Source organism: Garra rufa, chromosome 25, assembly GCF_049309525.1.
Source record: "Garra rufa chromosome 25, GarRuf1.0, whole genome shotgun sequence".
NCBI classification, from domain to species: Eukaryota; Metazoa; Chordata; class Actinopteri; order Cypriniformes; family Cyprinidae; genus Garra; species Garra rufa.
The window spans coordinates 2,524,300-2,540,402 of record NC_133385.1 but is presented as its reverse complement, the minus strand read 5'-3'; the positions used below and the strand labels follow the sequence as shown (position 1 = coordinate 2,540,402).

The window sequence follows — 16,103 nt, the reverse complement described above, 5'->3', positions numbered from 1 at the left end:
CCAAGGGGGCGGGGTTTTAGGTTGGAAAGTGACATTCAGGCTGTTGATTGTACAGTAATATGCAGACTAGGACCAGCAAAATAAGACTCTTTTTCTCCTCTCTTTTTTCGTGTGGCTCAAGGAGGGCGTCCACCATGGGCCAGCTGCCCCTGAAAAAATGGTTCTTTTAAAAATTGGTCATTGGTCCTTAATGAATATTTTATGATTTCAGACTGAATTGAAGTTTAGTTTTTTAACTTGAACCCTAACAGACCTCGAACGTTTTCCCAGGGTCCCGCTGGGGGCCACCCACAGGTCACTCAGGGGGTCAAAGGTCAAGTGAGAGGGTCGGAAGCTTGCGAGTGTTCTTGCGGACCACAACATTTGAGCGGCAGCCATTGTCAGTCAATCAGAGACTTCAGACGATGGAGACAATGAACACTGAACATCAGAAATCAGTAACAATTAGAGAGTGCTTCTTCTATAAAAGGGCATTAGTGCACTTTTTCAGTGGCGCTGGTTCTGGATTGTTTTTTTCCTATTCATTTTCCCCTATAGGGATTTTAAAAAGTCTTGGTTCAAGAGTTATAAGCTGTGAATCAAACCAACCAGCTATGTGAAGGATCAAAACATTATAAACTTTGATTTCAAGCAACAAAAAGACAGATACAAGACTATGAAATTAACAGCTTTACTGAGGGAAAGAACTACAATCCCATGATGCATTGCAGACAGCTTCATTAAATAAAAAACTATGGTGAAACATAAAACCTTTCATTTAAAGTTGTTGATTTGAAGCAAGAGGCAATATATTATAAGTTTATTGCAAAATAGACATTTAAATAAATATAGATCATTTTTCCACGCATTTTGCTTGCTGCAACTCTCTGATTGGTGGAACTTTCTGTACTGAATCATGGGTAATGTAGTTGTTTTAACCAATAATTGTGCAACAGTTGGTTCTGGAAGAAGAAGGTTGTCTGTTCGCATTATTTCAATTTAATTTTTAAAATCATTGTGTTTAATAGCAGTAGTTGTGGTGAAAAACTAAATTTCCCATGATGCTGTACAAAAAATTCCACCAATCAGAGAGTCGCAGCGAGCAAAGTGCTCCAAAAGAGATTTCTATTGGCTCTATTTCTATTTCTATTCTATTGGCTCTATAGATTTCTATTGTTCTATTTATCGTTCTATAATTCTAATGTTCTATCTATCTTTATGTCGTTCTGTTGTTCCATTGTTCTATCATTCTATCTATTTATCAATCTATCAATCAATCTATCTATCTATCTATCTATCTATCTATCTATCTATCTATCTATCTATCTATCTATCTATCTATCTATCTATCTATCTATCTATCTATCTATCGTTCCATCGTTCTATCGTGCTATATATCATTCTATCATTCTTTCTATCTATATATCGCTTATTGTTCTATATATATTGTTCTATCTATCGCTCTATCGTTGATTTTATCATTCTATATATTGTTCTGTCTATATATATATATCAACTCCATCTTTAACTTTTTATCAGGTATTGTTAAAAATCACTTTGTACTTTTGGAACTGACTGTTGCGCTCTATAGGACCAAAAGATCACATGATGATCACATCTAGGGCCAGATCACCTCATTTAGAAGAACATCTGGCCCCGAGATCATAATTATATATCCCTCTCTAATGAGCATCTTCATATGTGTTGTTTAAGACCCTCTGCAAGTGCACTTTTAATGTACACTAATAAGTGTCCTGAGGGACTGACGCACCTGTGAACAGAAATACTTTACTGAAGGAGTCTGATTTGGCAGCAACTAGAGAATATTTTAAAGACATGATGTGAAAAGCAAATTAATTTAATAGTTGTTAGGATGCAAAAGACACATTATGCGTAATAATCTTTTCATTGGGACATATGTCTATCGTCATATATCGTTCTATCGTTCTATCATTCTATTATTCTTTTTATCGTTCCTTCTTTCAATTGTTCATTCTATCTATCGTTCTATGTATCTATTATCCATTTTATCGTTCGTTCTATCTATTGTTTGTTCAATCTATCTATTGTTCTATCTATTGTTTGTTCTGTTGTTCATTTTATCTGTTGTTTGTTCAATCTATCTATTGTTCTATCTATCGTTCATTTTATCTATCATTTGTTCAATCTATATATTGTTCTATCTATTGTTTGTTCTATCTATTGTTTGTTCTGTCGTTCATTTTATCTATCGTTTGTTCAGTCTATCTGTTGTTCTATCTATCATTCATTTTATCTATCGTTTGTTCAATCTATCTATTGTTCTATCTATCGTTCATTTTATCTATCATTTGTTCAATCTATATATTGTTCTATCTATTGTTTGTTCTATCTATTGTTTGTTCTGTCGTTCATTTTATCTATCGTTTGTTCAGTCTATCTGTTGTTCTATCTATCATTCATTTTATCTATCGTTTGTTAAATCTATCTATTGTTCTATCTATCGTTCATTTTATCTATCGTTTGTTCAATCTATCTATTGTTCTATTGTTTGTTCTATCTATCGTTCGTTCTATCTATCGTTTGTTCAATCTATCTATTGTTCTATCTATCGTTCATTTTATCTATCATTTGTTCAATCTATATATTGTTCTATCTATTGTTTGTTCTGTCGTTCATTTTATCTATCGTTTGTTCAGTCTATCTATTGTTCTATCTATCGTTCATTTTATCTATCGTTTGTTCAATCTATCTATTGTTGTATTGTTTGTTCTATCTATCGTTCGTTCGTTCTATTGTTTGTTCAATCTATCTATTGTTCTATCTATCGTTCGTTCTATCTATCGTTTGTTCAATCTATCTATTGTTATATTGTTCGTTTTATCTATCGTTTGTTCAATCTATCTATTGTTCTATCTATCGTTCTTTTTATCTATCATTTGTTCAATCTATCTGTTGTTCTATCTATGTTGTTCATTCTATCGTTCTATCTTTCTATCTATTGTTCTATCTGTTGTTTGTTCTATCGTTCGTTTTATCTATCAAATGTTCTATCTATCGTTTGTTCTATTGTTTGTTCAATCTATCTATTGTTCTATCTATCGTTCGTTCGTTCTATCGTTTGTTCAATCTATCTATTGTTCTATCTATCGTTCATTTTATCTATCATTTGTTCAATCTATCTATTGTTCTATCTATCGTTCGTTTTATCTATCGTTTGTTCAATCTATCTATTGTTCTATTATTCGTTTTAGCGTTCTGTCATTCTATCTATCTATCTATCTATCTATCTATCTATCTATCTATCTATCTATCTATCTATCTATCTATCTATCTATCTATCTATCTATCTATCTATCTTTCTATCTATTGTTCTATCATTCTATCTATCCGTCATCTATCTATAGGCATTTATGCATATTTACATTAAATAAAACTACGTTTACTGCAAAAACAGACACTTTTCTTAATGCAAAAGATCATTAATAAAATATATTAAGCATAATTGGTCATTATAATTTAATCAGTTTTTATCTGTTTACTAACTTTTACATTTGATAAACTTTGATTTAATTAATTTAGTAGCATGAAAAGCAGTGCAGCTAATAATTTTAACAGCTAATTGTGAGATTGTGTCTTAATCTTTATTGGTGTGTGTGTGTGTGTGTGTGTGTGTGTGTGTGTGTGTGTGTGTGTGTGTGTGTGTGTGTAAATGACGGCTCACTGTCAGCGGTCACCGCTGCAGGTTTTGCTGTGCTTCAGTGAAATGAACTCTGATGTGAAGTGATTCAGTGGTCGACTTTCGAGTCTGCACTAGAGTAGGGGGCGTGCCAACAACTTCAGCCTCTCCTGTGAGTGAGTGTGTGTGTGTTTAGGGGGGTGTCCTATGGAGAGCCAAGGAGCGAGAAAAAAAAACCGTTGGCACGGTTCCGTGCGGTGCGCACACATTGAGCACATAGAGCCGCGGGTCCGTGCGCGAGATGAGCGGATCCGAGCGGATGCGGGTGTTTTAACGGCATGACGGCGGATCGGACGAGCTGCAGCTGAAGGAGGAGAGCCGGTAGAGACGCTCCAGCCCCGGAGAACCGAAGAGAGGAGCGGCGGGGAGAGAGAGAGAGAGAGAGAGAGGCAGAGCGCCGGGGAATCATGCGGGGTCCTGCGCTCCGGCTGCTGGGACTAGTGTGGCACCTCTCCGCGCTTTTACGCACCGCGCACACGTTCAAACTCCACCACAAACAAGGTAGGACACGCGCAAATCACAGCACAAACCGGTTAAAAGACACCGGTCAGTCTCATCTGCACCATAACGATACACGCTTTTAAAAAGTTTGCTCTAGTTACTTAGGCAGTTGCAAAACGTCTGTTGTGCATCTAAACAGATACGTTTTATGTTTAAATGAATTATATATTGTGTAAATGTGTGTGTTTTGCATTCTACATGTTGTTGCTTTAAATGACACTAAACTTTTTGCAACTTATTATGCATTTCTACAATGAGTGGCCTAGAAACATACACTTAAAAATCATTGCATAAATTTCAAAGCAAGTGCAACTGATCATAAGAAAGATGCGTGAACACACAAATCAATCGATGTGGTGTTTGAGTACTTTTTAAGTTTGTTTTTGGTTAGTTATTGGATGATTTTATAGTTATTGCACCTGTGTGAGGAACCTGACTTCATACATCCACTAAAACACCACCTGACTTGATCTGTTGAATCACGTTCACGCATTTAGAAGAGTGACTCAAGTGTCCTGTACATAGAGCATCAGATTTGACAGGAACATCTGAAACGTCTCCAACACTTCATGTGATTTCAGAGAGCTTCATCAAGCAGCTGTCAACGTATGAGATCATCACCCCTGTGCGCTTGAATGATTTTGGAGAGTCGTTCCCGCACCGGCTGCACTACCGCAGGAGGAGGCGCAGCACTGATGCGGAGGTCTCGGGTTCGAGGGCTCATTACCGGATTGAAGCATTTGGTCAGGCGTTTCATCTGAACCTCACGGCCGATTCTGGATTCATCGCTCCATCCTACACAGTGCTTCATCTGGGAGAGGAGGAGAAGCTTGGAGACACTGCAGATCTGCGCCACTGTTTCTTCAGAGGACATGTCAACGCTCGAAAGGAACACCACGCCATCTTCAGCCTCTGCACTGGACTAGTGAGTATAAGAGTGTGCTGGTTAAAGGAGTAGTTCACTTTCAGAACAAGAATTTACAGATAATGTACTCACCCCCTTGTCATCCAAGATGTTCATGTCTTTCTTTCTTCAATCGTAAGGAATTATGTTTTTCGAGTAAAACATTTCAGGATTTCTCTCCATATAGTGGACTTCTATGGTGCCCCCGAGTTTGAACTTCCAAAATGCAGCTTCAAAGGGCTCTAAACGATCACAGCAGAGGAAAAAAGGCTCTTATCTAGCAAAACAACGGGTTATTTTCTAAAAAAAAAAAAAGACAATTTATATACTTTTTAACCTCAAGTGCTCATCTTGTCTAGCTCAGCAAGACGAGCGATTGAGATTAAAAAGTATATAAGTTGTAAATGTTTTTAGAAAATAACTGATCGTTTCGTTAGATAAGACCCTTCTTCCTCGGTTGGGATCATTTAGAGCCCTTTGAAGCTGCATTTAAACTGCATTTTGAAAGTTCAAACTCGGGGGCACCATAAAAGTCCATTATATGGAGAGAAATCCAGAAATGTTTTTTCTCAAAAAACACCATTTCTTTACGACTGAAGAAAGAAAGCCATGAACATCTTGGATGACAAGGGGGTGAGTACGTTATCTGTAAATTCTTGTTCTGAAAGTGAACTACTCCTTTAAATATCTGGACTGGTAATTAGTCAACCAGCTTCAGTTCTTGGTACTTTTAAGTATTGGGGAAAGTCACTATTAAAAGTAATGCAATACAATACAATGAACTTGTAGTAACTTATTGTGTTACTTAGTTACTCTTTATGGACAGTAATGCGTTAAGTTACCTTTGCGTTACGTTCTGTCACCTGGGACAAAAATCAAAATCATAAGTTATATTTTTGTTAACTGTAACAGTAGTGGTTCATGAGTCCCTTGTTTGTCCTGAAGAGTTAAAATCCCTGCTGTTCTTCAGCAATTCTTTGTTTTTTGGTATTAAGGCCCTTTGCAACAATGATTGTATGATTTTGCAATCCATCTTTTCACACTGAGGACAACTGAGAGACTCATATGCAACTATTACAGAAGGTTCAAACACTCACTGATGCTCCAGAAGGAAAAACCATGCATTAAGAGCTAAAAAAACTTTTGAACAGAATGGAGATGTGTAAATTTTTCTCATTTTGCCTAAATAGCATTTTTTTTTCTCATTTAGCGCTGCCCTTCAGAAGCTACAGAAGACAGTTACATGTTTCCCAGAAGACAAAATAAGTTACATTTACCCTGATCTTCAAATTCAAAAAGTTTTCACCCCCTGGCTCTTAATGCATGGTTTTTCCTTCTGGAGCATCAGTGAGTGTTTGAACCTTCTGTAATAGTTGCATACGAGTCCCTCAGTCATCCTCAGTGTGAAAAGATGGATTTCAAAATCATACAGTCATTGTTGGAAAGGGTTCCAATACACAAAAATGCTGGAAAACCCATAATTATGGTAATTCCAATATGAACGCAGGACTAGTTGTTTATGTCAAGATTAGGCTTTGGCTTAGTTGAGGTATTCTCCTTAAATTGGTTGGACTAGTGAGGTTAAAGATGGGGTTTTGTGGTTAAGATCTGCACTGGTAACTGTTAACATTTAGTGTTTTGTAATGCCAGAGTGGTTAACTGGGACTTCCAATTTGTAATTACGAGGTCAATATGACATGAGCAGTTTTACTAGAAGGAAACACATAATTAGGGTAATTCCAGCATGAATGTAGGATTAGTTCAGTCTGTGAAGATTAGGCTTTGTTTTAGCAGAGTTGTTCTCTAGTTTAACTAGTCTTTCCCACAGAAGGGTTGAGGGGAAACATGCCTGTTGCATGAGTAGATGTTTAAACTACACTTCTCGTTATTTTAAATGGGAGAAGTGACTTGGGTGGGCTGGATTAGTTAGTATAAACAGGGTATAAGTGGTTAAAGATCTGGGCTGGTAAGGTTTAGTTTTTTCTAATAGTAGCATTTTGGATGTTTTTGTGACGTTTTGTGGTTAACTGGGATTATTCAGAGCGTTTCGTAATGTAGTTATGAGTTGAACAAAGATGTGACTGTTTTTTACCAGCAGGAAACTCATAATTGCTGTAATTCCAACATGAACGCAGGACTAGTTTAGTTGAGCTGTTCTTTCGTAGTTTTGATGGAAACATGCCTGAAGCATGAGTGGATGAGCAAGTTGTTTTAAACAGCACAAATGCATTGTGTGTCATGGACTAGTTAGTATAAACAAGGTTTAGTGGTTAAAGTGGTTGGTAACATATTGAAGGTTGCTGACTGTTCCATGTTGGTTATTTTTTTGTAATATCACAGCAAATAACGTGCTACATTGGAATAAGCCAGAGCATTTACTACTGATAATTACAAGTTTTTACTAGCAGGGAACTTACAATTACAGTAATTCTGACCTGAATGCAACATTAGTTGTTTCTGCAAAGATTAGGCTTTAGCTTAGTTGATTTCTCTGGTTTAGTTGAGCAGTTGTTCTCTAGTTTTTTGTTTTAGACAGGGGAAATTACTTGGGTGGAATGGACTAGTTAGTATAAACAGAGGGATTAGTGGTTAAGGATCTAGACAGGTAACTGGTAACTAATTTTCCATTATGGTTGTTTTTAGTATTGTCATAGTGGTTAACCAGTTTGTGTTTCCAGTTTGTAATTATGAGTATTTACTCATTCAACTAATTAGTGGTTATTAATTGGGATTAGCCAGAGCATTTCCAAATCATAATTGGTGTAATGAACACAGCTTGCCTTGTTTCTGGTTTAGTTGAGTTACTCATCTCTAGTTTTGATAGGAAACTGATATTTGCTAGTTATTTTAGATGCGAGAAATGACTGGAGTGGATTGGACTAGTGAATTTAAACACAGGGCTATTGATTAAAGATCTAAACTTGCATGTAGAAGATTGCTTACTGTTCAAATTTGGTTTGTTTTTGTAATGTCACAGCAGATAACTAGAGGTTAAGAGGTTAACAGAGATTAGTCAGAGCATTTCTAACTTGTAGTTATGAGTTCAACAAAGACGTGACAGGTTTTTACTAGCAATAAACTTGTGATTCTGGTAACTCTGACATGAACGCAAGAGCAGTTTCTTTCTTGATTTAGTTCAGGTGAGTTATTCATATCTATTTTTGTTGGAAAACGGGTATGTAATCCAACCTGCTAGTTATTTTAAATGCGAGAAATGAATCGAGTGGATTGCATTGATGAGTATAAATTGAGTTGTTTATCTCTATTTGTTTTGATGGAAAACTACCTTGCTAGTTATTTCAGTTGTCAGATATAAGTGTCAAGTGGATTGGACTATTATTTTAGATGGAAGAAATGGGTGGATTGGACTAGTGGGTTATTAGTTAAAAATCTGAGCTGGTAACTAGTAGCATGTACAAGGTTGCTAATAACTTTTCGGAGATTGACACTTCTTCACTGGCAAGACGGCCGCGAGCGGAAACCCAAACAGTGAAAGTGAGTTGTTCAAAACCTTTCTTTTTAGCAAACTCTGTGTACACAAACAATGTTCTCAATGCTGGAGTTCATGTGTAGAGACCCAGACGATACTTCCAGCAAAGTTTCATGGTGTGTTGAGCCTTCTTAAGGTGCGTTCACACCGGACGCGAATGAAGCGGCAAGCGCGAGTGATTTACATGTTAAGTCAACGCAAAGACGCAAATAGCCATCCTGCAACGCGAAACGCGCGAATGAAGCGGCGCGCATTGAGCGTTTCAAGCGATTGCCGCGCCATTCGCGTGAGTTCAAAAATCTGAACTTTGGCAAAAATCCGCGCCGCGTTAACCAATCAGGAGCTTGCTCTAGTAGTGACGGAGGCAGAAATCCGAAACAACAATGGAGGATAAAATCACCGTTGCTGTCTGTGGTTACTCGGAGCTGTATGATACATCTTTGGACTTTTGTAGAAACAGGAATAAAAAGGATTTGGCTAGGAAGAAAGTAAGTGAAGAGGTCGGACAATCTGGTTAGTTTTAAAAAACGCTCTTTACTCAATTTGACCTACATATACATACATATTGAGACTACAAGCAAGCTAAAGCTGGCAAATTGAGCTCATTCACCTATTTTACAACTACTTTACCGCTGACGAGTGGCAGAAGCCCTTCCCATGACGTGAATTCGCATCTTTTGTGAAGAAATTGTCAAGCGCGAATGACGCAAATTTTACCGCGCAAATGGCGCGAGTAAACTCAAATGTTCAAGCGTTCAACTACGCGCGAATAGCGCGTTTTTTCTGCGCAAGTCGCGTCCGGTGTGAACGCACCTTTAGTGTTATAAAAACATCGATTTTGATGCGCTCAAAGTTATGCCCCTAGTACTCCCATTCACCGGCCATTGACCACAAAACGAAATCACGGTCAATCTCAAAAACGGCTCGTTTGTCGTAATTATGCTTTTAGATATAAGTTTGACTCGTTTACAGTAAAAAAACAGCCCAGGCAATAGTTATCCTTTAAACTGTCGCGATTCGTCAATTCTAATCGACTATTTGAATTTTAAAAAGCCTCCATTTCATTTTGCCTTCCTTGAGTAACCGGCAAAATACCGGAAGTGACACATTTCACGGACCAGAAGCCAAAACAGAAATCCAACAGACTGTTTTTCAAGGCTGCATTATATATTAAACCCTTATAAAAGCATAATCAAGCAAAATGCTACGCTTCAGTTAAATAAATATATTCGATGCAGGTTTAATATACGTGCGTCAGTTATTTAAAAGCGTGTAGGTTACGTAACGTGCGTCTCACAGCAGCTCCATTCACAGGAACTGTCATCATTTACTCGTGTGAAGCGTCTCAAACTCCATCTCTGACTGTTTTTGTGAGTTTGGATTTATTATAACGTTCATCTGGGAACGTGACGTGCGGCATTTCATCAGATTTGTAAGGTAAATCCTTTATAAACCTCTTTCTCATTATGCTAAGTGTTCATCGCGGTTTCAAAATAAAAGTTCAAACCGTCACTCTGAGTTTCGTTTGATGTCCACATATTCATTTAATTACTGTGGCTATAGCATTTCTGTAGTAAAGATATGATCAAATATTATATATTAACTGGACATTTGACTTAAATGTTGTTTAGTCAATATTAATCAACGATTAGATCGCCAGTAGTGTTTAAAAACAATCGTCAGGTCGTTGGCGCCCTCTGCAGGCCTTTGTTGTAACTTTGTGTGCATTAGCTTTATTGTTTATAATTTATAATGTATTTCAATAGTTTTGTGCAATAAAACCATATGATTTGTTGCTTTTGATACTTTATTTAAACTAACTATCATTGCCTCATTGCTATTATATATGTATTTTAAGAAATTTTAAAGACTATTGTTTACTTGCATCCTTTTTTATTACCACACGCACACAAATTTTTACAGTTTTATTTTCTACCAAATTCTTTTCCATTACTTTTCTGGATTCCATTTTAATGGTTCCATTAAATTCTTTTTTTGTGGTAAAAATATTTAAATTTAAAATAAAAAAAAAGTTGTTAGTGACAGCCCTAGTTTAAAAGATCTAGAACATTTTTGGGGCACCTGAGACACCTGTACATTTCTTTGTTTTTTTTTTCAGACCTATTCCAGCATCAATTGTCATATATCATTATAAACATAACAACTTGAACTTTATGTCTGGCTAATTTAAAAATTAAATTTTCCTTTTGTTTTCTCTAAAAATTAGTGAATTTCCAGAATTTTAAGAAAAACGCAACAATTGGGTGTTTTTTTTTTATTTACTGTGTACTCAAACAAAAACTCCTGAAGTTTGGATTTTTTGTCTTTAGAAATTTGTATTTAGGTGTTTTACACTTCCAAATAAAATTTTGTCTATACATAACATTCCCCAAGCAAGTTATAGCCATACATTACAATATTATTATAGCCGTTTTTCAGTGAAAAACAGGCCTATATAGATCTGTCCAAAAACGTTTCAGAAGTAAAGTCATAGTAGTGTTATATAATAGCAAAACACAGTAAAAAAAAGTTACTTTTTCAGATAAATATATTCTTAATCTGAGGATGAACAGTAAACACAAACTGTGTTGTGCAACAAAAATATAAAATATTCACAAACTACGCACAAAATGAGAGAGAAATATACAGAGAATAATCTTTACAAACTATATAAGAATTAGTTACATAATATAACAACCAAATAGATGGATCTGCTGGCTGTAGTCCGCCTAGTGAAACGAAAAACTCAATTCCAGTGCTTTATCCGATATGTACGGCTGTTTCTTCCTTGTTTTTGGTTTGTGTTATGTCCAAGTGCTCTGTCGTGAGTATTTCTGTGCTTTTTCAAAGAATGCTGTCATGCAAATGTCTTATTTTGCGTTTGTTTTCATGCACGCAAGACGCACTTTACTTTCACTTTGCGTTTGTTCAGATTTCCAAAGAGACATGCTAATTGGTTGTTCAAAAGACCAAAACCTGTTTATTGGTTGAGTAGATGACAGTTTGAACCAATCTGGGCACAGGGGTAGGACTAAGCATCAACAATCGTTCCTGTTTGGCTCAGAGGACCCAAATGCATTGGTTTGATCTGAAGAATCAGTGCTGAGGAAATGTGATGACGACAGAGCAGACTCTGTGAAAAAGAGATGAAAAAAAGAGTAGACTCTGTGCATTACAAGACTTTTTAAAGCATTGAAATCGGATTAACGGTTCAAAAGTTATTAAACGGCTGTCTCGGTCTTTGAGGGTTAAACTACCCTGCTAGTTATTTTAGTTAGAATGAATGAATGAATGTGATTTGGTAAATGTGACACCCTGCTGTCTTTCAACTATAGTGTGTTTGCGCAACTTCCTAACCGGTTTAACCCTCCCGTGGCTCTGCGCTCTTGTTTATCGTCCTCGGGGCGAAGCGTCCTTTTGTTGTGCTGTTGTTGAGGATGTGCTCCTGAGCCGTTTACATGCGGTCATCTGTTAATGAGTTATCTCAGGTGGTAGGAGGTGATTAGTCCTGGCTGTAAACGTAGCCGTAGGGCGGCGGGCGGCTGAAAGAGTCGCTCCTCGTGACGGCGCTCGTTTAGTCTCTGATGAGGTCAGGAGGTCACCGTCGAGTCGTTCGTCACGTCTCAGAGCTCAGAGGGCGACAGGAGTCTCCTGAGCGTCAGACGTGTTGTGTTTTGTCTAAAGGGACGCGTCGTAAACAGCCAGAGGAAGGTTCACGACATGCAAGCATTGTATTATGGGGTAGGATGCAAAGCGTGGTCCTCTGCGCTGGAGGCTGTTGACAGTAGGGCTGCAACTAACGACTATTTTAATAGTCGACTAGTCACCGACTATTGAAACGATTAGTCGACTAATCGGATAATTATTCAATTTTTCTCAAATTTAGCATGAGATTGCTTTAATTATGTGGAAAATTATAGTAAATACAAGAAAGAAGGGGGTACTTCAATGAAAAATGCATATTTTATTGAACTTTGCTGCTGATAGGCCAATTCATACTAAAAGTAAATAAAAATGCCCTGTCTAAAACCATTTAGGCACAGTAATCGGTCAGTACAGACATAAATGCATAAATTAAGAAACTCTATAATCTTTTTAAAGGACAGGCACATTTGTTTTATAAGAAAAAATAAATTAAAATCAAGTAAACATTTTCTTCCTGTAAACCAGGGGCAGGCACATCAGCAGCAATCATACCGTAAACAAACATGTATCCAAAACAAAACGTATTGGCTTCCATGTTATTTAAATCTTACCGAGGCCAGCCAAACTCTGTTTCATTCAACTGTCCGACGTGCTTTCTCTTTAAATGTTCGTGCATCACAGAGGTGCTGCCGTGATGCACAAGGACTGCTTTACAAACCATGCAGGTAATCTTTTTATTCGCCGTAGCAGGCTAAAATGCTCCCAAACTTTATGCCTGTTTCACACATACTCAGTCTGCAGTGCGTCTACAGTCCGTGTGCGTTACGTATGCGGTGCAGAAGCAGCACGGACTCGTTTTGCGCTCACACAGAACGCGTTTACAGTCCGTACATTGTGAACGTTGTAATCCGTTAACATGGGTGTGGAAAAAAAATACGCACTGCCGACGGAGTATGTGTGAAACGGGCGTGTTTTGGTACGCGCAGCTGCTGCATTCAGTGCATTGGACGCCGCCATTTCTGTATGTTATCGCTCAGCATAGAAGCTAATGCCTATGTGCGACTCTCGGCAGAGAGATGCCTCACTCGGTCGGAGAAAACATGTCTGGCGACAACATCGACAATGAAATTCATTGTCGACTATTTCTATTATCGATTTTTGTCGACAATGTCGACGAATCGTTGCAGCCCTAGTTGACAGTGAGGTCACTGACCCCGTCATAATCCACCATTGCACAGAAACTGTCTGCTACAGTCTAACATATTAATATCTCGTCCGTCATGTGTTGATGTTCAGGTGCGCTGATCTTCTCTCGTTCTCTCTGCTAATGATGTCAGATCGTCGACAGCGTCTGTCCGCACCTGAGCGTAATAACCTTCAGGACAGATGTTCATGAGCGTCTGCGAGAATGACCGTGCTTGACCTTCTGATGATATTATACAGAAAAATGGGTGAAAACAGTTAATAGATATTTTATATGATACTGAGTTATCATTACAACGTTGTGTAAAAAACCCCCAAAACAAAACATATATGTGACCCTGGACCACAAAACCAGTCATAAGGTTAAATTTTACAAAACTGAGATATATATACATCATATGAAAGCTCAATAAATAAGCTTTCTATTGATGTATGGTTTGTTAGGATAGGACAATATTTGGCCGAGATACATCTATTTGAATATCTGGAATCTGAGAGTGCAAAAAAAATCAAAATACTGAGAAAATCACCTTTAAAGTTGTCCAAATTAAGTTCTTAACAATGCATATTACTAATCAAAAATTACATTTTGATAGGTTTACAGTACAAATTTTACAAAAAATCTTAATGTAACATGATCTTTACTTAATTTCCTAATGATTTTTGGCATAAAAGAAAAATCAATAATTTTGACCCATGCAATGTATTTTTGGCTATTGCTACAAATATACCCCAGCGACTTAAGACTGGTTTTGTGCTCCAGGGTCACATATATATATATATACACATACAGTTGCAATCAAAATTATTCAACCCCCCCCCCAGAGACTGCAGTACTTTACAAATATTTTTTGCTCTTTCTGAAGATCTAGGACTAAATTGCATCTACAACAGTTTTCTGGCATATTAAAAAGTGATAATGTCAATATATAATTTAATGTTTTTGAGTTATAGGATTTTTTTTTAATAACACAGCTATGTCAAAATTATTCAACCCCTGTTCAACATTGCTGTTTTAAGACAGTTATTTTTATGGTTAGGAACAAAATTGTCTTAAGCCTTTACAAACTTATTCAAAATGGAATTAGCTTGGGGTGTTACGCATAGTATACTCTTAGCCCATGCATGTGCTGATAGGGAGTAGCAAATAAGGTAAAGTCTACAAAGCTGACACAAAATCAATAGAGAAGAAGTCTAAAACTACATGAAGATGTCTAAGACATTACAAGTCCCTAGAGACACAGCTGGCAGCTGTATTCCTTAGATTAATGTGTGTTGAACCAGAAAACCTTTGAGGCTGTTGAACAAAAAAGCACAATATCATAAAATGTTTGATCAGATCAACTGAGAAAAACTTGCAATGTACAGCCAAAGACTTGCAAGATGACCCGACGAAAGGAGGAAAAATATTTCAATGCTGTGTACAAGAGGAACATTAGACAAGTGTAGTCTTCATGTTGAGGAATCTTGCTGAATACCACTCTTGACCAAGAAGAACAAAAAGGCTGCCTTGAACATGCCAAATTCATTTGGATAGATCTGTGGAGTTCTGGAAGACTGTTTTATGGAGTGATGTGACCAAACTGGAACATTTTGGATGTATGGATCGGCAGTATGTCTGGTGCAAAAAAGACAAAGCTTATAAGCAGAAGATCACCATCTCCATCGTCAAACATGGAGGTGTGCCAGTCCTGTTATGGGGTTGTTTTACTGTAGCAGGAAGTGGAAAACATGACCATACAAAGGATATCATTGATTTATGAAAGTATAAGACCATTTTGGCAAACATTGTGATGCCTTTTGTGCAAAGTCTAAAGCTAATAATCAATGGACTTTCCTGCAGGACAATCATCCCAAAGTATACGTTCAAATCTACTTGCGCTTGGTTTAGGAATCAGTCATAGAATGTTTTTAAGTGGCCTGTTCAGTTTCCAGATTTAATTCTCATTGAAAATACATGGTTGAATTTGAAGCAAGCAGTGGCAAAGCAAAAACCTAAGATTATCAGTGATCTGAAAGCTTTTTCAGGGGAGGAATGGCCCAAGGTTGCAGCAGAAAGGTGACAGAAGCATCTAAGCACTTCCAGGCAGTGTTTATTGGTGGTTTTAAAGAATAAAAGAATAATTCTACACCTAATTTACTTTCAGGGGTTGAATAATTTTGAACATGAATGTTTAGAACCAATTCGATTTTTTGTCATTATTCATCAACTTACATTCTCAGAATTACTCAAAAGTGTATTAATAAACTTACTTTAATTGTTTACTCATGCCTTTGTTGAATTGTTTTCACAAGATGTTGTTCTCTGCAGCAAAATGTCTTGCAGGTCAAGGGGGTTGAATAATTTTGATTGCAACTGTATACAATTTAAAATGTAAAAATACATGATTTCTCTCTCTATATATATAAAATATTAATTTCTCTCCCTCTCTCTCTATATATATAAAGTATAAAATGTATTATATATAAAATGTAAATAAATGTAAAAAATAATTTATATATATTTAAAAATAATTTAGATTAAATTGTTAAAATAATAACAATTAATTTCTATTAATTTCCCTCTCTCTCTCTATATTTAAGTATAACTTTTATAATTAATCTATAAAATGTAAATAAATAAATAAATTAAAGTAAAAAAAAAATTACATTAATTTGTTGTG

The 16,103-nt window shown here is 36.6% G+C and overlaps 1 protein-coding gene across 1 annotated transcript in view; it reads left to right on the top strand.

Annotated features, from left to right (window-relative positions):
• Window positions 1-4,104: 4,104 nt before the first annotated feature.
• Window positions 4,105-16,103, top strand: part of LOC141301015 (A disintegrin and metalloproteinase with thrombospondin motifs 20) — a 144,329-nt gene continuing 132,330 nt past the window's right edge. Inside the window, exons 1-2 of the mRNA XM_073831270.1 lie at window positions 4,105-4,198; window positions 4,780-5,123. Coding sequence (XP_073687371.1) covers window positions 4,105-4,198; window positions 4,780-5,123 — 438 coding nt within the window. The remainder of the gene's footprint in view (window positions 4,199-4,779; window positions 5,124-16,103) is intronic.